Source organism: Bos grunniens, chromosome 10 (assembly GCF_055505025.1).
Source record: "Bos grunniens cultivar Pamir isolate PY7600 chromosome 10, Bosgru_T2T1.0, whole genome shotgun sequence".
Taxonomy (NCBI): domain Eukaryota; kingdom Metazoa; phylum Chordata; class Mammalia; order Artiodactyla; family Bovidae; genus Bos; species Bos grunniens.
In genome coordinates, this window is record NC_141174.1 from 90,196,969 (window position 1) to 90,224,259 (window position 27,291).

At 48.3% G+C, this 27,291-nt stretch overlaps 1 protein-coding gene, 1 long non-coding RNA gene and 1 pseudogene across 3 annotated transcripts; 1 reads left to right on the forward strand and 2 right to left on the reverse strand.

Moving 5' to 3' along the window:
* The first annotated feature begins 1,574 nt into the window (after window positions 1–1,574).
* UBAP1L (ubiquitin associated protein 1 like) lies at window positions 1,575–21,286 on the forward strand. Its single transcript, XM_086323026.1, has 5 exons — window positions 1,575–1,827; window positions 8,402–9,067; window positions 11,837–12,043; window positions 18,763–18,864; window positions 20,003–21,286. Exons 1-5 carry the CDS (start codon window positions 1,708–1,710, stop codon window positions 20,135–20,137), a joined length of 1,230 nt encoding a protein of 409 aa, XP_086179152.1. The 5' UTR covers window positions 1,575–1,707; the 3' UTR covers window positions 20,138–21,286.
* LOC147365347 (uncharacterized) lies at window positions 8,172–9,274 on the reverse strand. Its single transcript, XR_015135456.1, has 2 exons — window positions 9,168–9,274; window positions 8,172–8,594 (listed from the first exon to the last, which is right to left on the reverse strand). It is a non-coding gene; the product is annotated as an uncharacterized LOC147365347 (long non-coding RNA).
* LOC147365348 (large ribosomal subunit protein uL29 pseudogene) lies at window positions 16,136–16,627 on the reverse strand (annotated as a pseudogene). Its single transcript, XR_015133578.1, has one exon. The product of XR_015133578.1 is annotated as a large ribosomal subunit protein uL29 pseudogene (transcript).
* Window positions 21,287–27,291: the final 6,005 nt, after the last annotated feature.

The following is a 27,291-nucleotide window of genomic DNA, read 5'->3' on the forward strand; positions in this document are numbered from 1 at the left end:
TTCCAGATGTACCACAACATCATCAACACTTGATATTGTTAGGCTTTTTAAAATTTTAGCTCTTCCTCTGTGTGTGTGTGTAGTGATATCTCATTGTTTCATTTTGGAGTTCCCTGAGGGCTAATGAGGTTAAACAACATCATGTTTATTGGCTATTTTGATGTCCTCTTTCGTGATGTACCTGTTAAAAATCTTGCCCACTTTGGGATCTTTTTCTTATTGATTTGTAGAAACTTTTTGCATATTTTGGATATGAGTCCTTTGTCAGATATGTGTACTACAAATATCTTCTTCCTCTATGTGATTTGCTTTTTCACTCTTAACAGAATGCTGTGATGAGTGGAAGTTCTTAACTTTAATGTAACCCAATTTATCAGTATTTCCTTTGTGGTTAGTCTTTTTTGTAACATTTTACAAAATGTTTGCCTTTTCTAAGGTCATAAATATATTCTCCTGTTTTATCTTCAAGTTTTTTTCTTAACCTTTCACATTTAGGTTTACAGCCTACCTGAAACTGATTTTTGTTTATGAGGTAGAGGTCAAGATTTTTTTTGGAGAATATCCAATTGATCCAGAACCATTTCTTAAAAAGACCTTCATTTTCCTACTGCTCTGCAGGGCCAATTTTGTCATAAATCACGGATCTGTATATGTGTGGATCTGCTTCTAAACTATCTTTTCTATTCTGTTGGTCTCTTTGTAAACTCTCAATATCACACTGTATTAATTGCTCTACAACATAACATACTCTTCCTTTGGATTTTCTACATATAAATATGTCATCTTGAAATAGTTTTCTATTTCTAGAAGTAGTTTTCTTTATTTCCAATCCTAATACTTCCCCCCCCCCCTCTCTTTTTGCACAGGCTAGTACCTCCAGGGCAGTGTTGAGCAGAAGAGATGAAGGGGACATCTTTATTTCATTTCCAATATTGGGGAAATCTTTTACTATTTCACCATTAAGTGGGATGTTTGTTTTAGATGTTTTACAGACACTCTTTGTTAAGTTAATGAAATTTCCTTCTATTCTTAAGTTGCCAAATAGAGTTTGTTTATTGTTTCTTAAAATCATGAATGGATATTGATTTTATCAAGTGCTTTTTCTGCATCATGATTATACACTTTAAATTTTTTATTCTATTGATATTTATTTTTATTTCCACTGAATAAGAGGTCTCTCATTCCTGAAATTAAACTCAACCTGGAAGTGTTGTATTTTTTCTATCCACAATTATTTTTGGTAAGATTATTGCATTTATGTTCATGAAATATCTGCCTCTCATTTTCTTGTCAGGTTTGGTTTTAAGGCAATGCTGAAATCAAAACAAGTTAGGACATATTCCTTTTTTTCCTCTTCTTTTTCAGAAGAGTTTGTGTAATTTGAGAGCTCTTTCTTCACCACTGGGGTGAATACTCTTGATGAAACCCTTTAGAATTAGTGTTGTAGACCACATTTTGGGAAACAGTGGTCTAGAGATCAAGACTTAAACATGAAAATATCAGTTGCTGTCAGTTTGAAGGCTCTTGGTTTTATTCATTTTTCCTCCCTTATGCAGCACAAGTCACTTCACCGTTCCCTTCCTGGCTGTGTGGGACTCGGCCAAGTCACCACACAGGAGAGCAGTGAGCCATCTGAGGCCTGGGCCTGGTCCTCAGGGACTTGTTCTTTCCAACCCTGCTCAGCCATCTCCACACTCCTCTGACAGAATGAATGCCCTGGATGATGTTCCCTTCAAGGTGCCCAAGGGCTTTGTGATAGACACAGAGCCCCTCCCTGGGCCAGATCTCAGTATTCCAGACTGCAGGGAACTTTTGCTGGGTTCTATGGTAAGTGCCTCTCTCTGTCTTCTCATCCTTTGGTCTGTGGGTCTGATGCTGAGCCTCATGAGGCCCCCTGTTCCTTGATTTTAAATGGCAGCCACTCCTGTTCTCATATATTCTAGGAAGTGTGAAAATAACCCAAGAGGAAAAGATATTCCATGAAGAAGTCTAGAGACTTGGACATGGGGCTATTTAGTGCATCTTACGTTTAGAATAACCAGAAGGTTGCCTATATGGAGTTACTGAGAGTCCTTGCAAGGATACTCCAATTCCAATTCCTCTCTTCTCTATCAGCCTACTGCCAAGTCTAAAATTCCACTGTTAGAATCCCTCCACTTGGCTAAGATGCTATCTTCAGATTACAATGCAGACAGTTACACAGGACACATCAGAATGGATTACTATTCCACAGACCCAAAGTACACCTATCCATGGGGCACCTATGAAGCACCCCTTGCCCCATAGCTCACACACTGGGGTATGCCCTCATGTATACGGTGAGATCACATACCCTCAGGATAAACATGATTATTTAACTTCCAAGTGAGTCAAATTTATTTGAAGATTTAGGAGGAAACCTATTGCATTTGTATTATAACACAGATATATAATGAGGTAGAAGGCAAAATCCACATGAATTTTAACAAATGAAAGAGAAGGATTGCAAACAGCTGTGGAGCTGGTGGTGGATCTCTTGGGACTGAGTCCTTGGGATCTTGTGTGTTCATTCAGCACTGTCTGTGGGCCACTTGGTAGGAAAATTTGAGGATCTAGTTCAGCTCTCACTCACTTTGCACATGAGGAACCTGAGGCTCAGAAAAGGGAAATGATCTGTCCAAAGATAGTGGCAATGATGGGACTAATTCCCAGGTCCTGGGCTTCCCTGGGGTCCAGTGGTTAAGAATCTGCCTTGCAATGCAAGGGAAACTGGTTGGATCCCTGGTCCAGGAAGAGCCCATATGCCATGGGGCAACTAAGCCTGAGATCCACAATTACTGAGCGCATGTGCAGCAACTACTGAAGTGTGTGCACCTGAGAGCCTGTGCTCCACAGCAAGAGAAGCCACCGCAGTGAGCAGCCTGCACACCACAACTAGAGAGTAGCCCCACTTGCTGCCACTAGAGAAACCCTGCTCATAGCAACGGAGACCCAGCATGGCCAAAAATAAATGTATTAATTTTAAAAATTACGTAAAAAATAAAACCTAGATCTTGATTGCAGATCATTTCATGATAGCTCAGAGAAGGATTGGAAAGTGAGAGACATCAGACGCATAATGTTCAAGGGCAAAAAAATACAGGGTTATGGGAAGTTAGGTGCAGAGAAACCAGTCCAGGAAGGAGAGGCCTGGAGAGGGTCAGGTAGAGAGGCTTGAGTAGCTTGGAAGCATAGGAGCAGGAGACTTCATCTGCAGCCCCTGCAGGTGCACTTAAGTTCCTCAGGACCCAGAAGTGAAATAAGCTTTGTAAAGCCCCGAGTACAGTGTTCAGGGGCCCCCTCTTGGTGTGGCAGGAGCTCTTGGCTTTCCCCAGAGAACCTGTGCTGTGGGCCCTCACTCTAGCTCCAGATCTGCTCAGAGGCCCGATACTGCAGAGTCATGGCCGAGATGCTTCTCTGCGCTGGGTGAGCCTCTCCAAGACATTCCTAGCTTCTAGCATTCCTGCCCAGGTGGGAGCAGGCTGCGGGAGTGTGGGAGACCTGCCTGGCTCCTGCCTGGTCTCGCTCTTGCCTTCCCTTGCAGCCTAAGCCTACTTGCAGAGGGCTTAAGGTCTGGTGGTGTGCAAACTGCCAAGGCCTCCAGCAACGAGAGCTCTGTCAGAGGGCAGGGAAGAGCCACTGGATGGATTCCCAAGCTGTGGCTTGGCCACCCAGCCTCAGCGCCACATGGAGAGAATCAGGCTCCCAGGGCCCCTGGGTTGGGGATGCAGCTCCACACCCAGAGTGTTCCTCGTGCGGGCCAAGAAAGTGCCTGGCAGACTTAGGTTCCCTGGAGCTCTCCTCCAGAGCAGAGACGTGTGGACATGGTTCGGGCCTTCCCCTGTGTGTTTGGGCTTCCTCCCACAGCCTCAGTGCAGGGGAACCAGCCCCTGAGCAGAGAGCTCCAGGAAGCGCTTTTCGCCCAGGCCTGGAAGCCCAGTTCACAGCACACAGGCAAGCGAGCCTCCTTTGGGGAAGAAGAGGCAGCCCACCGGCGTGCGTTTGCAAGACTTTTTTTGGAAGGGCCGAGTGAGCTTCTCCAACTGGGAAAAGGAAATTGCTTAACTAAGCTCCAGTGGAGGTAGACAGACTAGCATAACTATTCCCTCTCTGCTAAGCTGGGAGGAGGCTATTCTGAAAGTTACTTCTCCTAGAAGCAGGAATAGGTACCCTTTTGCCGAGTCTATGTCTTGTGTCCCAGCCCACATGTTGGCCCTGGCCCTGCCTCCTGTTCTCAGGGTGGGCACTCCACACCCACTCATCTCCCTTGAGCCTATTTCCCATCCTGAGTCTCCATTTATTTTACTGCTGTGGCCAGCTATCAAATAGAGAAGCATGGGACTCCACGTATGATTTATAGCCTTTCCTGGTCAGTCTTCCAAGTTTACTGGGCTTTATTCCCAGTTTGGAACTTGAAACACATTTTCCCATAGCAACAATGTTATAGATAGTGGTTAGATTACCAGATGAATCTGTAGCGGCCTGAAAAAGAAAAAAAAAATACCTTCCATTCATGGAGCACCTGCTATGTACCAGGGCCAGGCTACATGCGCTTCATAGGTTCACTCTTCTCTCTCATTCTTATGACCCTTGTAGCAGATGGGTGTTCCCTCTCCAAGGCACAGGAAATCAAAGTTCCCACCCATGTGACCAACAGGGCCGTGTGGCTGTGAGTGGCACAGCCAGGATTCCAACATGAGCATCAGTCCCTAAAGCCCACGTCCACATCCTGCACCTACTGCTTTCCTGAGGAGCCTCAGCAAGTCTGTGTTTTGTTGTTTCATCATAGTTTTCCTTTAATTAGAGTTGATTTCCTTTTTGTCAGTTAAATTTTTTAGAAAGAATATATATATATGTGTGTGTGTGTGTATAGAGCAAGGGTCAACAAACATTTTCTGTACAGGGCCAGATAGTAAAAAGTAGCAATCACTCCACACTATTATTGTAGGGAGAAAGGGCCATAGACATTACATAAAGGAGTGAGTGAGTACGTGAGTGTGTTCCAATAACACTTTATTTAAAAAACAAGGTTTGAGGTCAGTTTGACTCCCAGGCAGTTTGCCTGTCTTAAGAGAGTAAAAAGCCTTCCATTGACACTTCCTTATCTGTCCTGTCCCCACCTGCCCTGGTAACTTCTGTTACTTGTATTTTAAAATGTATTCTTCTATAGATTCTTATATGTGTACATACAAGCAAATACAGCTATTTCCTCCTTTTTCACACCAAAGGTAGCATTTTCTATACATTATTCTTCTGGATTTTTTTCACTTAACATATTTGAAGACTTTCCATATCAATACACAGAATGCTTCTTCAGTTTGTTTTTCACTGCATGGTATTGTATTATATGGATATATTGTACTTTACTGAATGAATCCCCTCTTGATGGACACTTAGGTTCTTCCCAGTCTTTTGCCATTACAAGCAATGCCGCAGGGAAAGACTATATGAATTAAATCATATTGCCAAATTGCTCTCCATAAGGGTTATACTGTTTAACATCCAACCAGCACCCTACAAGGGCTTCCCAGGTGGCACTGCTAGTGGTTAAGAACCCACCTGCCAATGCAGGAGACATAAGAGATGCAGGTTCGATCCCTGGGTCGGGAAGATCCCCTGGAGATCTTGCATGGCAACCTACTCCAGTGTTCTTGCCTGGAGGATCCCATCGACAGAGAAGCCTGGTGGGCTGTGGCCCAGAGGGTCAGAAAGAGTTGGACACAACTGAAGTGACTTTAGCATGCACAGCACTCTACAAATGGGCTTATACCTTAGCTGCAATTCTCAACAAAGGAGTCATCAGATGTTGCATCTTTGCTGAGGGATAGGCAAATGGTATCTCAGTATAGTTTTACTTTCCTTTCTCTTATTGTGAGTGAGACTGAGCAGCTTTTCATGTGTTTAAGAGCCATCTGTAGTTCCTTTTCTGGGGACTGTTCATATCTTTTCGCTTGTTTCCCTGTTGGGCTGTCGGTCCTTTCTTACCTATTTCTAGGCACTCCTGTGTCTGTGCTATCAGTGCTGTTTTCCCGCTGGTTTGTTATTTGCCTTTGGCCTTGCTTGTGGGGTGTATTTGCCATGCAGATTTTCACTTGTGCATGTGTGTACTTTCACGGCTTCTCAGTTTCAATTCAGAGTGAGCAATGTTTTCCCTACTTGAGATTATGAAGGATTTCTCTCCTCTTTTCTGCTAGTACTTTTATAAGTTTCATTTCGAATAACTGAATCTTTGATCCTTTTGGAATTTCCCCTTGTGTATGATGCGAGAATGGATCCAACTTTATTTTCTTTCCACTAACATCATTTATTGACCAGTCCCTCTTTTTTCCCATTGCTTGAGATGCCACCTTATTATCTACTAAAGTCCCACAGATAACGTCCATTTCTGGACCTTCTCTTCTTTACCTTTAGGCTCTCTGTGCAGTATCTTACTTCAATTATTGAGGTTTTATAATATATATTAGCAGCTGGTAGAGCCAGTCCCCTTTATTTCTCTTTTTGTCCCCAGAGGTTTTTAGGCTATTCTTTTTTTGGGTGTGCATTGAGGGGGAGGGGGGCTGTACTGGGTCTTCGTTGCTGTACAGGTTTTTCTCTAGTTGCCGTGGCAGGCTTCTCATTGCAGCGGCTTCTCTTGTTGCAGAGCACAGGCTCTAGGGTGTGCAAGCTTCCGTAGCTTCGGCTTGTGGGCTCAGTAGTTTGTGGTGCACAGGCTTCGTTGCTCCATGGCACGTGGGATCTTCCTGGACCAGGAATCGAACCTGTGTCTCCTGCATTGGCAGGTGGATTCTTTACCACTGAGTCACCACGGAAGCCCTTGGCTATTATTTGTTTATTTTTCATATGAACTTTAGAATCATCTTGCTTAGGTTCCACAAATCACAAGTGCTTGTATTTTTATTGGGTCTTTGGATCCTTTTATCCCCTAAGTTCCACTGTCTGTTTCATTATCTCTCAGTCTCTTTCCCTCCATGACGGTCTCCTCAGCTCTGAAGTGGTCCTTTTACCTCCTCTCTCCTTCCCAACCCACACATTTTGCTCCAGTCTCTTTTTCTAATCATTTATTCTGTACACTCTTACAAATATCCCCTTGGAACCAGAACTGCCCTGGGCCCCAAGAACAGAGAGAAATAAGATACACTCCCTGACCTCAGTCGGGGAACCACACTTAGAACAGCTAAGTTCTGTTCCTCTCCCCAACTTAGGGTCATGTCAGGAGTTGGGTGAGGGGAGAGGCAGTTCCTGTCTGCCTTTCTGCCTCCCACATCCGCCCCCCCCCCACTCCCCCAGGCTTACCTGGCCATCACAGAGCACTGAAGTTGCCTTTTAAGAATATTTATATTTTTTAATGGAGTTTTATATTTCCAGTTCTTAATTTTAATAGTAGTTAACGGGAATATTTTATTTTTGCTTCACATAAACACTTAATTTAAATTATTTATGTAGGCTCCACATTTAGTTTTTAGGTGGCTTGATCAGTCAGATGGACAGGAATCCCAGCTCATTTACTCACCACTGATCTGACCTCGAGCAAACTAAATTTCCTGAGCCTCCTTTTGATAATCTGGAATTGGGAATAACATTAGGACCAACTAAGTAGAGTTCAGGAAAAAAAAAAAAAAGAAGATTTTTCCATTTCCTGGGCCCCCAAGTAAGCTGGAAGGCAGCACATGGGATGGGGCAAGTACTACTTCACGCAAAGGTTTGTGTGTCTGGGCCAGCCTCCAAGGCCAGCTGCTCAGTGGCAAATGGTGCTGAACTCAAGTGAAAGCTTCTTGGTGAAGGAAAAGTTTTGTTGAAATTAAAAAAAAATTTTTTTTTGGCAGCACTGGGTCTTTGTTGGGTCGTGTGTGGGCTCTCTGTTTGCTGCATGCATGGGCTCTCTAGTGGTGCAGGCTCTGCAGTCTGTGGGCTCAGTAGTTGTGGGTGCCCTGGCTTCTCGAGTTGTGGTGAAGAGGCTGAGTTGCCCCCACTGGCACGTGGGATCCTACTTCTCCCACCAGGGATCTAACCCTCATCCCCTGCATTGGAAGGCAGATTCTCAATCTCGACCGCCAGAGAAGTCCCCTGGAGAAATTGTTTAGGCCACTGTTGTTCAATTATATGCTGAGTGGCAAAGGGACTTAGACTTTCATTCTATTAACCTATTCCTCACGTTGTCCTGTCTACAGAGTTTGCTATTAAATTGTTATTGACAGCCATCCACTCCAATGCTAGCTAAAACCGAGGGTGAGGGTGGCCTGCGATGAATAGCTGGGGCTTAGAATCAGAAGCTGTCTAGGCCTGGAGAGTCTGGCTGAACAGGTTCCCTGGGGGGCAGGAGGTAGGAGTGTGCTCTCAGACCCTGGTTTGCCTGGTAGAGCCTCCCCTGGTCTTGTCTCCGCAGCACGACTTCAGCCTGGAGAGGAGGACACTCTTCTGGGTGGAGGCTGTCATACGGGGACCCTGCCCAGTCCAATGCGATGCTCCGGGGGCAGCTTCCGCCCCTCCGGCCTGGCTCTTGCTGGCCAGCCCCGAGCAAGGGCTGGAACCCGTGCCTGCCGCAGTTGAACATCCGGAGGCCGGATCCCAGGAGCAACCTGAGGAGGAGGAGGAGGAGGAAGAGGAGGACCAGGATGAGGAAGCAGCCTCGTCTGCCGCGGAGGAAGAGCCGGAGCCAAGCCCCCAGCCCAGCTCCGCGGCGAGCCCCGGCCTGGGCCAACAGCGGTGCTCGCTGGACGTGCTGCGCGGCGTGAGGTCGGAGCTGGCTGGAGCCAGGCGGCGGCTCTCCGAGGGCAGGCTCGCCTCCCACCCCCGCAGCCTCCTTCACCGCCTCCGCCACCGAGCTCTGAGCCTCTGCCCCGGCCCCGCGCCGCCCCTGGGCCCGGCGCCTCCACCCCTCAGTGCTCCCACGCAGAACCCGCCGTCCCCTGTCTCCGAGGCCTCTCTCCCTAGCACCCGCACGCCACCCTTGGGCCCCAAGCCGTCGCCCCCCAGCACCCTCAAGCTGCCCCCGCGGCCTTCCACGGCCGGCGCCATGCCCCCGCTGCGGAGCCACAAGCCCACAGTTGCGGTAAGGAACCTGTCCCCTCGGCCAAGGCCACAGCTTAGCAGCGAGGCCCCCACATCTGGGTCCCCTGCCTGGTTGGACACTCCTCCCTACCAGCTCTCACCTGGCCCTGTACCATGCTGTCCTTCCTGCAGCCCTGTGCCTAGAGTATTCCCTGCTTCGAGGTCCCCTTCCTTGTTTCTTGCTGTGTCTCCTTCTTTGCTTCTATTAGGGCACCTGTTAGGATAATTGTAATTACCCAGTATGCGTCTCTTCCAATGGAATATGACTTCTCTTAGGGCAGTGATTGGATTGCATTTGTTTCCAGAGCACCCAGAGCACACTTGGCCCCCAGGGGGAGCTCAGTGAATGTCTGTTGAATCAATGAATGTGGCTCAGATCTAGGGCTGTTCAAGGATTGGGTGAGTTCAATCAAGGAATATTCACAGCGCAGTTACTTCTTGCAAGAGACTGGATTGGAAGAGACAAAGTCAAAAGCATGAGACGAGGAGACTGGCAAGGAAGAGTGAGATAGGGCAGCACTGCCCGGTGGGAGGGGTCAGGTCCTGAGGGGGAGGTGAGGGCTGCTGCAGGCTGGGGCGGCTTCAGGACAAAGGATGTGCACCAAGAACTGGGAGCAGATGTGAACGCACAGTGAAACCAGTAAAGCTGAAGCTTCTGGCTTAGCTCCTCCCAAGGCTTTGAGCAAGTGTGCTCAGTTGCTCAGTCGTCCTTCTTTGGGACCCCCCTGGACTGTAGCCCGGGGCCTCCCAGGTGGCGCTAGTGGTAAAGAAAACGCCTGAGATGTAAGAGACATGGTTCTATCCCTGGTTCCGGACAATCCCCTGGAGGAAGGTATAGCAACCTGCTCCAGTATTCTTGCCTGGAGAATCCCATGGACAGAGGAGCCTGGCGGGCTACAGTTCATAGGGTTGCAAAGAGTTGGACACCTCTTAGCATGCATGCGTGCACGGACTGTAGCCTGCCAATCTCCTCTGTCCGTGGGTTTAATCCCGACAGGAATATTGGAGTGGGTTGCCATTTCCTCCTCCAGGGGCTCTTCCTGACCCAAGGATCAAACCTGAGTCTCCTGTGGCTCCTCAATTGGCAGGAGCATTCTTCACCACTGAGCCTGGAAGCCCTTCCAAGGATTTGTGCACAGTTTTACGCATATGTTTATGCTCCTGTGTCTTTTTCCTTTAAGTAGTCTACATTGTATAAGTGTCAGACTCCATACAATCTAGGTCTGGAACAGATGTGTTAGGTTAGATTAGTAGCAGGAGGTGACATTTAGGCACAGCTTTCTGCCCCTGAGCAACTCCACAGTCAGGCCAGGAGATGCAACAGAATAAGGCCAAGGTGAAAGTAAGTCCAAAAGACAGACTCAAAGTCTGGCTTTTCCCACTCAATGCTGTGTGAACTTAGGCAAGTCACTGAACCTCTCTGAGCCATCCCTTCTCTACCTGTAAAGCAACCCTGCACACAGTTATTTACAGCAAACAGAGAAGAGGTTATATAAACAGTACAGGCCACAGCCACATCACGGGCTAGCTGCTGATGCTAGGAGGGCTCTTCCCTGATCCCAATTAAATTTAGCAACAGCCCTGTAGCGGAGTGGGGGAGAGATGGGGGCAGATGGGACGCATATTCTGTAGAGGAGGAAACTGAGGCAGAGAGCACCTAAGAATCTTTTTCAAGGTCACAAGCATAGACTCAAATCCTAAGACTTGCATGGTTTTCACTCTAGGAGTAAAGAGTAGATCCTAAGGTGAGGCCATGGCAGGGAAACCGCTGAGAAGATGAGGACGTGTAGGGAATTCACATGTCACAGGCAGTCTGCTCCTGGAGCCAGGACAGCACCTAGGCTTTCCTGCTGGAGGAGGGGACAGGGTTAGCAGTTGGATGCTTCTTCATGGGGAACAGGCTAGGGATGATGCCAGCCAAACCTATTGAAATGCCTTCAAGCCACCCTCCTTAGTCCAGGGTCTCTGTGGGTTTCCCCAGCACCACAGCTGTACCCAGTTCCTATCCTGCGCCTTGCCTAACCAAGCCCTAGTCCAGCCAGACTCAAGAAGGAAGTTCTGGCTAGGAAGCTCAGTCCTGCTCCCGTGCTCCCTAAGCTATGGGGTCGAGAACCCTGCGTTGATTCTGAGTAGGGTACAGGTCCCAAAACTGTGTTGTTTGTCAGGTCATTTGCCAGCTTCTCTGAACCTTGACTTCAGTAGCTATAAAATATAGAATGAGCCTATTGTATTTCTCTCACAGGCTTGTTCTAAGCAATAAATATTATCATCTACTGGAAGTTTCTGTATGCCAAACCCTTTTGCTAGTCACTTTTCTCACCTCATCTTATTTAAGCCTTGTAACAACCCTGTGAGGTATCTGGTATGATTGCATCCATTTTACACATGAATAATCTGGCTTCCCTGGTGGCTTAGTGGTAAAGAATCCACCTGCAATGCAGGAGACTCAGGTTCAATCCCTGGGTTGGGAAGATCCCTTAGAGAAGTAAATGGCAACCCGCTCCAGTACTCTTGCCTGGGAAATCACATGGACAGAGGAGCCTGGTGGGCTACAGTCTATGGGGTCTCAAAGAGTTGGACACAACCAAGCGACTAAACAACAAACTGAGTAAACAGTAGAAAGCTGGGATTTGAACCCAGGTCTGCAGGGCTCCAAGATCCTCACAATATTAACCCCTGTGCTCTGTAGCGAAGGCACCTTTAAAAATGTCTTGCCCAGCCAGGTGTCACCTCCAGGGTAACTGACACTTGCAGCTTGCCTTTGTTTCAGTCCCTCAGCCCGTACAGCTGCCTGCCACCTCCTGGACGGGTGCCCCAGCCTTGTGCTGCCCACAGATTGCACCCTGATTCTGCTGACTTGCTGTCTGCCCTGAGCCAGGAGGAGCAAGACCTCATTGGGCCGGTGGTTGCCCTGGGGTACCCTCTGCACAGGGCCATCGTGGCTCTGCAGAAGACGGGGCGGCAGAGCCTGAGCCAGGTGAGTGGGGGACCCAGAGCTGGGGGGCTGTGGAACTGGAGTCGGGTCAGTGGCCACATTGTTTTTATCTTCAACTTGAAGTTATTTTGTGTTTTTCTTCGGAGGCAGAATTTCAGCTTTGATTTAATTATTGGGGGTTGTGATCAAGTTTCTAGATCCTAAGGCTACCATCTCCATGAGAGTTTAGCATGACCCTCCATGCCTACTTGGGGAGTCTCAATATTCTACTCCTGTCCAAATCTCTGCCCCGAAAGTAGGACTGAAGCTTTGGGCAGTCACAAATCTTTCCAGAGGTGCCCAATAGCACTTTCTGCAACAGGAGAGATGTTTTATTCCTGTGTTGTCCAATATAGTAAACACTAGCTATATGTGGTTACTTGAATGTGGCTAGTATGACTGAAAATTGTTATTAATGATAATGAAATGAAATTAAAAATTAAATAGCCACATACAGCTACCATATTGGATGGCACAGCTCTGACCACTTCCCTCAACAGTTAATCCACACCATATCCATCGCTCTCTCTTTCCATCTACCCATCCATCAATCTAGTCCTAAGTATTTGCCGGACGCTTCCTTGGTGTTTGGATGCAGCTAGGAGCTATGGGGAAACCAGTGTTGTGGGTTGGGTTTCCAGGAAGCAGACTCCAGTGGGGTTTGGCATATGGAGATTTATTAAGGAGACCCTTGGGAACAACTTCTAGGGAAGGGAAAGGACAGAAGCAGGGGTGAGTAGAGGGAGAGGTTGAACTTTATAGACCCAGTGACAGCCAACCCCATAGCTCTGAAGCATATATGGCCCTTTGGAGTTGTCCTAATTGGGGATGAGATGGTCAGGCCTTCATACCTCTGCCTCAATGAGTCACCAGAGGTAGAAAGAGGGTGACTTGAGAGAAGTGATCTCTGCAGCTAAGGCAGCCCCTGAAGGGACAGATAGCTGATGGTTTCTACCACCGCTACCACCATCTGCAATAAGACCTTCAAGGACGGTGTATCTGGAAGGGGTATCTCAGAGTCTACCACACCAGGTTCCATTTTTAAGGACTCCACTCCTATTGGAAGAAGAGTGGACACCAGTAATAACAAGGGTAGGTAGCACCCCAAGCTGCTCTTGCTTTGGGAGCAAGTCTTGATGCCCCCCATTCAAGCTAAGAATATGAGAACACCTGCAGGAGAGTGAGAATCCTGAATTGCCAAAAGAGAGGTGTGATGAGAAGATGCCTGGGAGCAGAAGGAACAGGAATGATTTGGGGGTGTTTCAGTTATCTATTGCCATGTGACAGTCACCCCAACAGTGGTTTAATACTGCAACCATGTGTTCGCTCATGAGTCTCTGGGTTGGCAGTGTGGGTGGAGTCAGCAAGGAAGTTCTTTTGCAGGTCTCACCTCCGGTCTCTCGTGTGGCTACAGTTTGGTGACCCAGCTAGAGCTGAATAGTCTAGGATGACCTTGATCACAATCCCGTGGTTGGTGAAACTTGTCAACTGGACCACAGGTCTCCAGCAAGCTAGCCTACTTGTTCCCAAGAGTACAGGAGTGGAAGATGCAAAGTCTCTTGAGGCTGAAATTATAGTCACTTCTGCCTTATACTGTTGGCCAAAGCATGTCATAGACCAGGTCAGATTAAAAGGGTAGAAAAATAGACTCTACCTCTTGATGGGAAAAGCTGCAAAGAGTATATGACTGTTCTTAATCTACCATGGGGAGGTTTCAGTAATTGAGAAAGGCTTCATGAAGGTATAAAGCCTTGAGCTGGACTTTAAGGATGGATAAGACCTGAATTTGAAGAAAAGAGAAGGATGATCTTCCAGGCAGGAGGAACAGTATCAGCTGAGAGGTAGTGGCAGGAAGGACTTGGGAGGCCCTGATCCAACAGTCTCACTGAATATATGACGTGGGCTGGTGGGAGATAGAGGGAAAGGGAATAGAGGGAAGATTAAAGGTGCCTTGAAGGCTGGCCTGAGAGTTTTCTCAAAGACCCCACAGCAGAAAGGAGGCATAAAAGGACTGTGAGCAGGGGCAAGAGGTGGGCATTGAATATCATCGTCTGAACCCCTTCCCCCAGCTGAATGTTGCATCCCATTTTGCATTGTTTTCTACACACCAGGGTTATTTGTGGTGGGAAAGCTGAGCCACAGGTATTGAATGGCACATATTTCTTTCTACTGTCTCTGTCCCACCATCATCAGAGGACTCGGAGACCCTCTCCCTAGACACTGATGGTGGCCATGTGTTGAGTCCCTGAGGTCTGGAGCTGCCTGCTCCTGGGTGAGGGAGTGATGGAGGGAGAGTGGCTCAAACAGGAGCCAGATCAGGATGTGCTGCTGCAGGTTGAGGAGGTGGGAAGGCACTGGGTCCTCTTTCCCACCCACTCCTGCTCCCGCTCTACTCGGTTCATCAGTCCTAGAGGAAAGCTTTCAACGTGGTGAGCCCCACATATGGTGGCTAACACGATGGAGGAGATGGCAGGGGTGCTGCTGCTATTTACCGAGCAACTTTGTGCCAGTCCCTCAATCTGAGAGTATTCATTTAGGTCTTCTCATTTCTGCAAGGTTGCTTTTACTGTTCCCACTTTGCAGATGAGGAAACTGAGGTCAGGGAGGTTCACATAATTAGTCAGTGGTGGCAGCAGGGTGGATGCCAGGCTGGTGTGGTTCTGAATTTTGTTACACTGTGCTTTTCTCTCATTTTCTGTGTGAAAATCTTTCCGGGCAGCACCGTAGGTTGATCTGAGATTTAAGAGTAGATTTAAAGTTGCCTCCACATTCAGCTGCTGCTGGAAAGCCAGGACCTTGGCCAAGAAGCGTCCAGAAGTGCCGTGAGGGGCCAGGCCCATGGTGGGGACTCTGACATGCCTCCCCAACCCCTCCAGACCCTGTGACAGGGCTGAGATCTCAGGTCATCACTGTGGGGATCTGAAGATTAGCTGGGGGCAGCACAGCGCATTGGCCTCCCTTTGGGTGGGCTGGAAGAATCTCACCGCATCAGGAACGCTGTGTTTCCAGACACAGACGGACCACCTGCCTGGTGGGCCTTCTCCCAGTGAGCAGTCAGGGGCCAGGCTCTAAGGTGCGGGCCCAAGGGCCACTGGATGACTTTATCTTCATCTCCCCGACCACGTTAGTGTTCCTCTCTGTTCTGTGAAGTTCCACCATTAACTGAACATCTTTTTTGGGTTCACAGCCCTTCTCCCCATGAAAGACAAATACTACAGTAAATCGTCTTTAGTCAGAGATGAACAGCAGATGGTCTAGGAGGGTGCATCAGGTGATGGAGACAGGGCACTTGGAAAAACCAGGGAGAGAGGAAGAAATACAAACCCTAAGCTTTGTCCATCACTCCTTCCTTCCTGCCCCAGGATCAACGTGCCCACTGCCTGCTTGCAGGACAGGCATGGGTGGCACTTTCGAGGGTCCGTTGGCCAGATCCAGGCTTACCCTTAGACTCTAGACACATCATGGCCCCTCTCTGAGCCTCATTTTCCCCGTTCACAGAATGGAGGAGAATATGTTTATGACCAGTGACTGCTGGGGGTCCCATCCTGGGGTCTGAAGATGACATCCTCACCCACCCTGGAGCCTGAGCTAGGCCTAGTTACTGACCAAGCAGCAGAATCCTTACAAATGCAGATTCTCATAACCTACTCTGCAGGATCAGTAGATCTGGAGTGGGCCCAGGGGCCTATCATTTTAAAAGATCTGCAGATGGTTCTGATATGCAGCCTGGCTTGGGTCTACTGGGTTGGGCTGAGTCAGAGACCCTTAACCTTGGCTGCATGCAAGAATCACCTGGAGAGCTGTAAAAATCCCAGTGCCGGGCTTCCCCCTACCAGTCATGTCAGGGCCTTTGGACATGACCATCATCAGCTGGGTGTGGGCAGTGATACTGAGACACCAGTGTTTTGTGGCTATTGTTTTGTTTTGTTAACTTTTTATTTTGTATTGGAGTATAGCTGATTATCAATGTTATGACAGTTTCAGGTGGATAGCAAAGGGACTCAGTGGTACATATACATGTATCCATTCTCCCACCTAATCCCCGCCCATCCAGGCTGCCACCTAACATTGAGCAGAATTCCATGTGCTATACAGTAGGTTTTTTTTTTTTTTTTTTTTTTTTTTAGTGGTCTGTCTGTTTTATTGACAGCTGGATGCTCAAGCCTTGACTGCGTACTTCCGGAGGGGGTACAGCCGCTCCTTCCGCTGCTGCTTCTTGGTCTTCAGGTTCTCTTCATGCTTGTTGAGTCGGCGGCACATGGCACGTGTTTTCTTGGGCCGCAGATCCAGGGGCTTGTACTTCTTGCCCTTATAGAATTTCCTGAGGTTCTCTTTCTGAGTCTGGTTAATGACGGTCAGTACACGGGCGATGGATTTACGAACCACTCGGATCTTGGAGAGTTTGGAAGCTGCGCCGCCTGTCACTTTAGCCACGCACAGCTGAGACAGCTCCACCTTCAGGTCCTCCAGATGTTTCAGCAGCTCCTCCTTCTTCTTGCCGCGAAGGTCTTGAGCCTTAATCTTGGCCGTGGCTGTATAGTCTGCCTCCGCTGTCTTCTCGGAGGGAAAGAGTATACAGTAGGTTTTTGTTGGTTATCCATTTAAAATATATCAGTATGACCATCCCCAAACTCCCTAACTTCCTCCATGCTTCTGCCCCTTTAGTAATCGTAAGTTCATACTCTAAGACTGTGAGTCTGTTTTGTGAGTAAGTTCATTTGTTATCATCTTTTTTTTAGATTTCACATATAAGGGATGTCATAGGATGTTTTTCCTTTTCTCTCTAACTCACTTCACTGTATGACAATCTCTAGTTCCATCCATGGTGGTGCAAATGGCATTATTTCATTCTTTTTAATGGCTGAGTAATATTCTAGTGTATATATGTACCACATCTTTTTTTATCCATTCCTCTGTCAATGGACATTTAGGTTGCTTTCATGTTGGCTATTGTAAACAGTGCTGCAATGAACATTGGAGGGCATGTATCCTTTTGGACCACTTTTTTCTCTGGATATATGCCCAAGAATGGGATTGCAGGGTCATATGGTAGCTCTAATTTTAGTTTTTTAAGGAATCTCCATACTGTCTCTACCAATTTACATTCCCACCAACAATGTAGGAGGGTTACCTTCTCCACACCCTCTCCAGAATTTATTGTTGAGGCACTGCAGTTTTAAAGCTCCCAGGTAGCTACAGTCGGCACTGAGGCTGAGAACTTTTGCTATAGATGAACAGACCTTCAGAAACTCTGTCTACTTGCAAGCCAGCTCAAAGTTCCTCCTCTAGCAGCGGGACCCATGGACAAGGCACTGGCCAAAAGACAGGTGATCTGGGCCCTAGTCCTGGGACCCTGGTCCACCCTGCCTGGACCTCAGTTCCCTCAACTATGCCAGGAGAGCTGAGTTGGTTGGTTTTCAGAATGTGCCCAGAGCAAGGTTCCTGGGGTGAGGGCCCCTGCTCTGGGCTCCCTCTACCTCTTGCCCCCAGTTCTCCCAGAGTAACAGCAACCTACCCCTGTTACTGTTGAAGCCCCCTGGTGCTTGGGCAGTTCACAGGCTACAACAGTCTGAAAGCCATTAGTCTATGCGGTCTGTTTTCTGCTCCGTTCCGAAGGTCTGCAGAAATCCGACTTGCTTCTCCTCCACTCGTACCCATCCTTTAATCGTCTGGAGCCTTCATTTGGCACCAATTCCCTGTAAATCCTGCTTTGATTTGCCTGGCACTCGTGTTTTCCTGTATCTGGTTTATCTCCCCCAAGGAGCTGTGAGCTCCCGGAAGGTAGTTCTTAATTTAGTTTATAAACACAGCTTACATTTATTGAGCTCCTTCTGCCTGCCTGCCGTGCTGGAGGCTGGGACATAGTGATGTCCTCCTGTGGGACAGAAACTTGGTGGATGAGAAAGCTGAGGAAGATAGTAGGCAGTTACAGAGCTGTAGGTGCAGGAAGCCTTGGGTGCTGTGGAGACACCTGGTGGAGACGGAGGTGGGAATGGGGGTAGGGAGAGCCTGCCCAGGGCAGAGGAGTGAGGCTGGCCTTGGCCTTGGAGCTGGATGGGCAGGAGTCTGAGGGTGCCGAGGGAAGCAGCCAAGGCTGCTGACAGAGCGAGTAGATCTTTGAACGTGGGGTTGGAAGGCAGAACTTTATCCTGAGGGCAAAAGCAGCCCCTGGTGAATAAGCAGGGAGTGGCTGGAAGAGGTGCCCTGTGGGCGCTTGGCTGTCCCCTCTCCTTCCAGCTTTGGTGCAACGTTGCTCTGGGGTGGGGCCCATGGAGTCCTGGATCGAAAAGATATTATGTGTCTGGAGGCGGGGTGGGGGTGCACGAGGTGGGTGGAAAAGGAGGCACCGTCACACAGGTGGGTACTCACCAGGGAGGGTGAGCAGGCTGGGTGGATGGTGGGTAGACACCCGTGTTTGAGGCCTGGCCTGTTCCCCACTTAGGTTCTGGGAACACCTTGACCCACCCCGGCAGCTCTCTTCCTGGACTCCAGCCCCCAGCTTGGACAGTTGGTGAGGCTTTGCTGTCCACCTGTCCCCAGGGAGGCCTCTGACCCTCTCTGCTGGCTCATGGATCTCTGGGGCCATGCTGTGTATGGCTGGTTGCCCAGTCAGCCTGGCCCTGAGCTCAGTCCTCCTGAGGCCCTTGGGTGCTTCCTCCACCACACCTGCTGTCCTGGGCATTGCTCTTACTGTCCTTCCCTCTGTGCCCCTTCCTGCCCAGTTTCTCAGCTACCTTAGCGCCTGTGACCGGCTGCTGCGACAGGGCTACGAGGAGGGGCTGGTGGATGAGGCCATGGAGATGTTCCAGTTCTCCGAGAGCCAGGTCAGCGGGGCTCCTGCCCGGGCCCCAGCAAAGGGTGGGTGGGGTGCCCATGCAGGCCTGGTGTGCAGGGGCCGACCAGCACCAGAGACAGCCTGGGGGCCTCAGGAGATAGCCTGCTTGCTGAGCCCCAGGGAGAAGGAGACAGCCTAGGGAGCTGAGACATGGAGAAGGCAAGAGGACCCAAGGGGAAGGGGTGGGGAGGAAACAGGAAGTAGGGCCAAGCCGCTTCAGTCGTGTCTGACTCTGTGTGACCCCATGGACTGCAGCCCGCCAGGCTCCTGTGTGCATGGGATTCTCCAGGCAAGAACACTAGAGTAGATTGCCATGCACTCCTCCAGGGGATCTTCCCAACCCAGGGATTGAACCTGCATGTCTTACATCTCTTGCATTGGCAAGGCGGGTTCTTTACCACTAACACCACCTGGGCAGAGCTTTATAGCTTGAATCAACACAGCAAATATTGACTGGCTCCTCTTTGTCGGACACCCAGACAGGAGCCAGGCAGGTAGCATGATAATGCTTGAACTCTCTTCAGGGAGTTTGCCACTTACCTGGAAACCCAGAAGGCTTGAGGCTGTGGCCCCAGTTAGGGGGACATCCTGAGCGCCCAGTGAATGTGACCTGTCCAGAGCAGAGCAGACTTCCCGGAGGCTGTGGGAGGGATGGTGGGGTGGGAGGGAAGCCAAGGGGTCGGGGGAGAGGCAGGGAAGTTTTGAGCAGTGGGGTCAGAGGAGGCAGGCAGAGGCTGTGCTGTGTGAGGGTTTGGGCCCTGGACAGAGATCCTGTGCTGTGCATCCTCTGGGCACCAGTGTGCAGCCTTCTCTTCCTGCCCCAGTGCGGGGCACCAGCACAGGGAGTCAGGAGGGAGTGGGAGAGGGGAAGTAAAGCCAAGACAGAGAGGGCCAGCAGCCAGGCTGGGGTCTCCTTCCTTGGCACAGGAAGTGAGGTTTGAGCCCATGTCACCTCATGTCATTGAGATAAAGGAGAACCATAGGTGCTGGCCAGGATCAGGCTCACCTGGCCTGTGGGGTCACGGCTTTCTGGGGGTATGTAGAGTGGGTACTTGGGAGGGGACTGCCCAGGCCAGAGGCCCAGCCTCCCAGAGCCCCCCATGCCCTCTCTGCCTCCTCTTCCTCAGGCAGGGGAGTTCCTGCGCCTCTCGGAGCAGTTCAGCGACATGGGCTTCCAGCAGGACCGCATCAAGGAAGTGCTACTGGTCCATGGCAACCGCCGCGAGCAAGCCCTGGAGGAGCTGGTGACCTGTGCCCAGTGACCCCCAGGGCACCTAGCAGTGTCTGTGCATCCTGGTCCTGCCCCAGACCTGGCAATCCCTCCTGACTGTATCATGAAGACTACATGAGAATAACAAAGCAGTGCATGCTTGTTGTAAAAATGCACACGATGCCAAGAGTGGGAGTAAATACTGTAGAGGAGGCAAAACTGTACCTCTGAGAACTTCACAGGGGCTCTTTAACAAAAAGACAGATTAACAAGAGAAAAACCAAAATGTATTAATGCAGATGGCATGCATCATGCCCAAGAAACTTCAATGAAAAGTAACTCAAGATAGCAGTTTAGAACTCTGGCTGGGGAAGATCCCCTGGAGAAGGGAAAGGCTACCCACTCTAGTATTCTGGCCTGGAGAATTCCATGGACTGTATAGTCCATGGGGTTGCAAAGAGTTGGACATGATTAAGTGACTTTCACTTTATATAGCATTTTCAACAAATAATTTGTAGAGAATTGACAGGACAAAGGAAAACAGTTTCAGGCTTCCAAGGACTGCAAACTGTAGGGAGGTAAATATATGAAGGGAATGAATGGAGTAAGATTTCTTTGCAGGTTCCCTGGTGCACTGCTGGGCTGACAAGAATCTGCCTCCAGAAAAGAATGTATATCCTGCCTCAAGGCAGAAAAGCGGGGAAGGGAAGAGAGAACTTTTCTTGCATCTTCTGCTTAATTGCCTTCAGCTCAGTTATGTCAAGAGTTTCCCAGATGGCTCAGTGGTAAAGAATCCATCTGACAATGCAGGAGACGCAGGAGACACAGGTTCAACCCCTGGCTTGGGAAGACCCCCTGGAAAAGGAAATGGCAACCTGCTCCAGGATTCTTATCTGGAGAATTCCTGTGGACAGTGGAGACTGGTGGGCTACAGTCTGTGGGGCCACAAACAGTTGGATGCAACTGAGCAGAATTATGTCAAAGAGGCATATTTTGGGATGACATTCCAGTTTCCTTCAATATCAGAGGAAGCAGCTTGAAGAGGTGAAAGTGGTTCCTTGTGAGGACGGCCGGATGGGGTGCACAGGCAATGAACTGCGTGTTTTCATATAACCCTTGTAAAATGATCTACATTTGATTCTTTAAACTATGGGCATTAGTAACTTTAAGATAATTAAAACAAATAAATATTGTGTAGTTCTTTGGGTCCTGGTTTTTGGTCTTGGTGTGGAAAGGATATCTAACTGTGGGTGAGAGGACCTAATTCTGATTTTGGTTCTGCTGATGACTGGCTCAAGGCCTGTTTGGGCTTAAGTTTCCCCAGGGAAAGTGGAGTGACTGGACCTGACTGCTATCCATGAGAGTACCCTGGGAAATTTGTTAAAATGTCCAAAGCCCCACTCCTGGATAATCTGATTCAGAAAGTCCAGCTTGGCAGCCCGCAGAAATCTGTTTTGTTTTTCTAAGAAGCTCTCTGGAGATTCTTTCATTTTCCTTTCTATTTTTTAAATCGCTGTTTTGGTTATATTGTTGACCCTCTTCATTCATTTCCCCCTCTCCCATCCCCCACCTCTGGCAACCACTATCTGTTCCTTTTATCTGTGAGCTTGTTTTTGTTTAGTAGTCCACATATGAGAAAGATCATACAGTATTTGTCTTTCTGTGTCTGATTTATTCCACTTAGCATAATGCCCTCAAGGCCCATCCATGTTGTCACAAATGGCAAGATCTCACTCTTCCTTCGGAGAAGGCGATGGCACCCCACTCTAGTACTCTTGCCTGGAAAATCCCATGGACAGAGGAACCTGGTAGGCTGCAGTCCATGGGGTCGCTAAGAGTCGGACACGACTGAGCGACTTCACTTTCCCTTTTCACTTTCATGCATTGGAGAAGGAAATGGCAACCCACTCCAGTGTTCTTGCCTGGAGAATCCCAGGGACAGGGGAGCCTGGTGGGCTTCAGTCCATGGCGTCGCGAAGAGTCAGACACGACTGAAGTGACTTAGCAGCAGCAGCAGCATTCTTCCTTACGACTGAATAATATTCCATTGTATACACACCAGAGTCTCTTTATCCATGCACCCGTCAATAGGCACTTAGGCTGTTGCCATTGTCTTGGTGGTTTCTAATATGGCAGTGAAACTTTGGGGTGCAGATACCTTTTCAAGTCAGTGCTTTCGTTTTCCTCAGATAATATCCAGCAGTGGGATTGCTGACTCATATGGTAGCTCTATTTTTAATTTTTGGAGGAGCCTCCACACCGTCTTCCTGTTTTCCATCGTGACTGCACCAACTTCCATTCTCACAGTGTGCGTGAGGGCTCCCTTTTCTCCATATGCTCACAAACACCTGTGATTTCTTGTCATTTTGATACTAGTCATTCTGATAGGTATTTGATGGCATCTCATTGTGGTTTTGATTTACATTTCCCTAATAATTAATGATGTTTTCATGTGCATATTGGCCTTCTGTATGTCTTCTTTGGGAAAAACTCTATTTAGATCTTCCCATTTTAAAATCATATTGTGTGTGTATTTTTTTTTTTTGCCGCTGACTTGTATGAGTTCTTTTTCTAAAAATTATTTTTAATTTTTTCTTATTTTTTGGCCATACCATGGAGCATGTAAGATCTTAACTCCCCCATCGGGGATCCAACCGTACCCTCCGTGGTGGAAGCTCAGAATCTTAACCACTGGATCACGAGGGAAGTCCCTGAATGAGTTCTTTATCTATTTTGGATATTAGCTCCTTATCAGATATATGATTTGCAAATATTTTCTCTCATTATGTAGGTTGCCTTTTCACTCTGTTGATGGTTTCCTTTGCTGTACAGAGCTTTTTATAATAGTTTGATGTAGTCCCACTTGCTTATTTTTGCTTTTGTTGCATTTGCTTTGGGTGTTAGATTTAAAAAATCCTCACCCAGACCGACGTCAAGGAGCTTACTGCCTATGTTTTCTTCTGGGAGTTTCATGGTTTCGTATCTAACATTCAAGTCTTTAATTCCCTTGAGTTAATTTTTGTATGTGGTGTGAGGTAGTGGTGGGGTTTTATTCTTTTGCATACAGCTGCCCAGTTTTCACGGAGAAGGCGATGGCACCCCACTCCAGTACTCTTGCCTGGAAAATCCCATGGGCGGAGGAGCCTGGTGGGCTGCAGTCCATGGCGTCGAGAAGAGTCGGACATGACTGAGCGACTTCACTTTCACTTTTCACTTTCATGCATTGGAGAAGGAAATGGCAACCTACTCTAGTGTTCTTGCCTGGAGAATCCCAGGGATGGGGGAGCCTGGTGGGCTGCCGTCTATGGGGTCACACAGAGTCGGACACGACTGAAGCGACTTAGCAGCAACAGCAGCAGCCCAGTTTTCACAGCACCATTCATTGAAGAGCTGTTGTTGTTCAGTCGCTCAGTCATGTCTGACTTTTTGCGACCCTATGGACTGAAGCACACCAGGCTTCCCTGTCTATCACCAACTCCTGGAACTTGCTCAAACTCATGTCCATTGAGTAGGTGATACCATCCAGCCATCTTGTCCTCTGTTGTTCCCTTATCCTCCTGCCCTCAATCTTTCCCAGCATCAGGGTCTTTTCCAATGAATCAGTTCTTTGCATCAGGTGGCCAAAGTATTGGAGCTTCAGCTTCAGCATCAGTCCTTCCAATGAATATTCAGGACTGATTTCCTTTAGGATTGACTGGTTGGATCTCCTTGCAGTCCAAGGGACTTTCAAGAGTCTTCTCCAACACCACAGTTCAAAAGCATCAATTCTTCAGTGCTCAGCCTTCTTTATGGTCCAACTCTTACATCCTTACATGAGTACTGGAAAAACCATAGCTTTGACTAGACGGACCTTTGTTGGCAAAGAAATGTCTCTGCTTTTTAATATGCTGTTTAGGTTTGTTATAGCTTTTCTTGCAAGGAGCAAGCATCTTTTAATTTCATGGCTGCAGTCACCATCTGTAGTGATTTTGAAGCCCAAGAAAGTAAAGTTTGTCACTGTTTCCATTGTTTCCCCATCTGTTTGCCATGAAGGGAGGGGACCAGATGCCATGATCTTCATTTTTTGAATGTTCAATTTTAAGCCAGCTTTTCACTCTTCTCTTTCACCTACATCAACAGGCTCTTAGTTCCTTTTCGCTTTCTGCTATAAGAGTGGTATCATACGGGTGTCATTGAAGAAACTGACTGTCTTTTCCTCATTGTATATTCTTGGTTCCTTGATTGTAAATTAATTGACCACATATATGTGTGGGTTTATTTCCCAGCTCTCTAGTGTGTTCCACTGATCTGTGTGTCTGTTTTTATGCCAGTATCTTGGGGGATTTTTAGTCAATGTAATGGGCCCATGGCTAGTGTGTCTGGCTTCTGCTTTCACAGTCTGTGACCCTATGTCAGTTTTCCCTGACTTGGGGATTGGGACCAGAGTTGTCTTCAGTCATCCCAGGCCTAGCTTCTGGAGGTCCCCAGGAACTGAGGGGACAAATTGCTGGGGCTGCCCATGACAGGCAAGTAGAGGTCAGAGGACAGGACGCTGATGCCTCTGTCCTTCCCAGTTGCCCTGAGCACTGACCTGGAGCAATTAGTGCAGAACTCTCTCAGCCCCCTCCACCCAACAAACAGGGCTGGACCTGGGGCTGAGGCCTGTGAAAAGACAAATAAAATCTTGTTTGAACATGCAGTGAGGACCTTAGCAGGCCTACACAGGCCTAAATAGAACCCGGGTCTTCTGAGGTCCATCCAGTCCCTGAGTACTTTCCACTAAGCCTCAAGGACTGCCAACTTGAAATTACATTAAAAATATTCTTTGCCCTTAAAATTTTGCTTTAAATAACTTGCAGGCAATATAAAACTATTTGAGAAATCCGTGAGATGGCATAAAGTTAGTAAAAAAAATATATAACTGCACTTGGAAAAGGCAGGAAAATTAAAATTCAATTCTAAGATGCAATGTTACATCCAAAGTTATTTCTGTTTTGATTAAGGTAATCTGGCCTTAGTCTGTTGCTTTATTCAGTCCCCTTGATTAGAGGCGACCAGTTGGCCAGCCCCTCCCCACATTGCAGTGCCTTCCCCTGTGTTACTCCCCCATCCTTCTCCCATCTGCCCCAAACCTTCCCATCCCTAGAAACTATGGTTTGATTACAAATGAAACGTCAATGGGCACATTGTTAGTTTACATTATGTTTTAGGAGGTAGAATAGTGTCATAGTTAAAGGCATGGGCTCTGAAGTCAAATTTGGGCTGAAACTGCAGCCCTGTTACTAACTAGCTGTGTGACCTTTTGAAAGTCTTAACCTCTCTGTGCCTCAGTTCCTTACCCATAAAATATTGATACTAAAACTTGCCAATTAGAACCATTAAACAGGAGAATGCACAGGAAGCTTGTGACATGGTATCTAGTAGCTATTTACTTATTTATTCATATTTATGCCCTACTTTGTTCTATAATCACTACTACCTTTATTCTGTCATCCTTCCCATTATTGTTATGGTTAAAAAATCTCCAGCATTTATAATCAAACTCAGAAAACCTGGGAGAACTTCTCCCCCAGTGACTTAGCCTCTTGGTCAGCAGGATTTAAGAAGGTGGCCAGAGCAGAGGATTGTGGGAGAGAAACAATCTCTACAACTAATAGAAAGGGTCGTTGGTGGCCCCTTGAAACAAAAGCAGATGGCACATTCAGCCATCTTAAGCCAGAGTCTAGACAACATGACCCTTGGAGAGGAAGCTAGGCGATGGTGGAGTCCCCCGAGGGGACCATTCTGACCCAAAGATGCAGAATGAAGCTGTCCTTGTGGCTTTGCTTCTACTTCTGTCTCCACATACTCTGTCTCTTCTGTGTCCCCACCATGTTCCCTCAGAGACCCCGTGCCAGCAGTTTGAAGAACCTGACTGATGGGGAGGGTGTGGTGCAGGGTGGGGAGGCCCTCAGAAACTATTTCAGGCTGAAACCCCAAGTACTTTGTGTGTTCCTTTCCCAGGGAGACGTGTGCCCTCTAACTAGCTGACCCTTCCACCTCCTTCTCATAAGGACCTTTGTGATTATGTTGGGCCTACCTGGAAATCCAGGCTAATCTCCCACCTCAGGATCCGTAATCACATCTGCAAAGTCTCTTGCACCATGTAAGGTGGTTAACTCCAAGGATTAGAACATGGACACCTTTGGGGGACCATTATTCAGTCCCACACAGGGGGCAGTGATTAACCCCAAATAATAAGTGACTACTGGTAGAATTTCAGGCAGTCACATAAGGGGGTTTTGTTATGGTTTGCATTACACTTTACACAAAGAGCATTTCTATTTTGGAACAGAATGACAGTGAGGCAGGCCCTACCCAGGGGTCAGGGTCTCAGGTGAGGCCAGGCCCTCAGCAGGCTCAGGCCCACACAGCTGGCTCTGCTGCCCTCTCGCCTCTAACAGGAGCGTCTGGGGCTCTAGCTTCAACTTGAGTCCGCCTTCTACAGCTGACAATATTCTCCTGGTACCCGGAGCAGTGCCAGCTGAGAGGCTGCCAGAGGCTCCTCTTGGCCCTGACCCTTCCCCTCAGGGGCAGTGGAGGAGGACACGCCCTCTGGGCACAGGTGGCCTCTGGGGATCCCTGGAGGACTCAGGAGCGTCCTCTTCCCTGGGCCCTCCTCCCCTCTGGGCCCCTTCCTTCCCGCTTCCTCCCTGCCTCTGCCCCCATCTGACCCCTCACTGCCCTGTTCTCCTGTCTTATCTAGTGGTTAGACAGGTGATTGTCTGCCCCTGCAGAGAAATACTCTTTGCCTTTTATAAGAGGATTTAGAGCCAGAGCAATGCTTCCCTCGTGAATAGTGGCTCATAAATGATAAGCTTTAGGCCAAGTAAGAGCCGGCTGAGGGATGGGGTGGCTCTCCCAGTTTTCACCTTATTTGACCATCCATTCTGTCTAAGACTCACTTAGAGGAGGATTTGGGTCTTCTGAGGGTGCTGGAAAGAGTCTTTCCTAATGAGAACTGGGGGAGGCTTCCAGAGCCCCTTCCTCAGGACAGGGTCGCCTGGCACACACCTCCCCCACCTTCCCACACCAAGGGTGAGGGCTTTGTTCTCAGACATGTTGAGTTCAGACGAACACTTAGACAATCGGGAATCTCCTAGAAAGGCCTCCCTACCTCCCCCCACCCTCAACCCTCTCTCTTCCTCTCTACTTGTTTATTTTTAGTTGCACTGGGTCTTAGTTGTG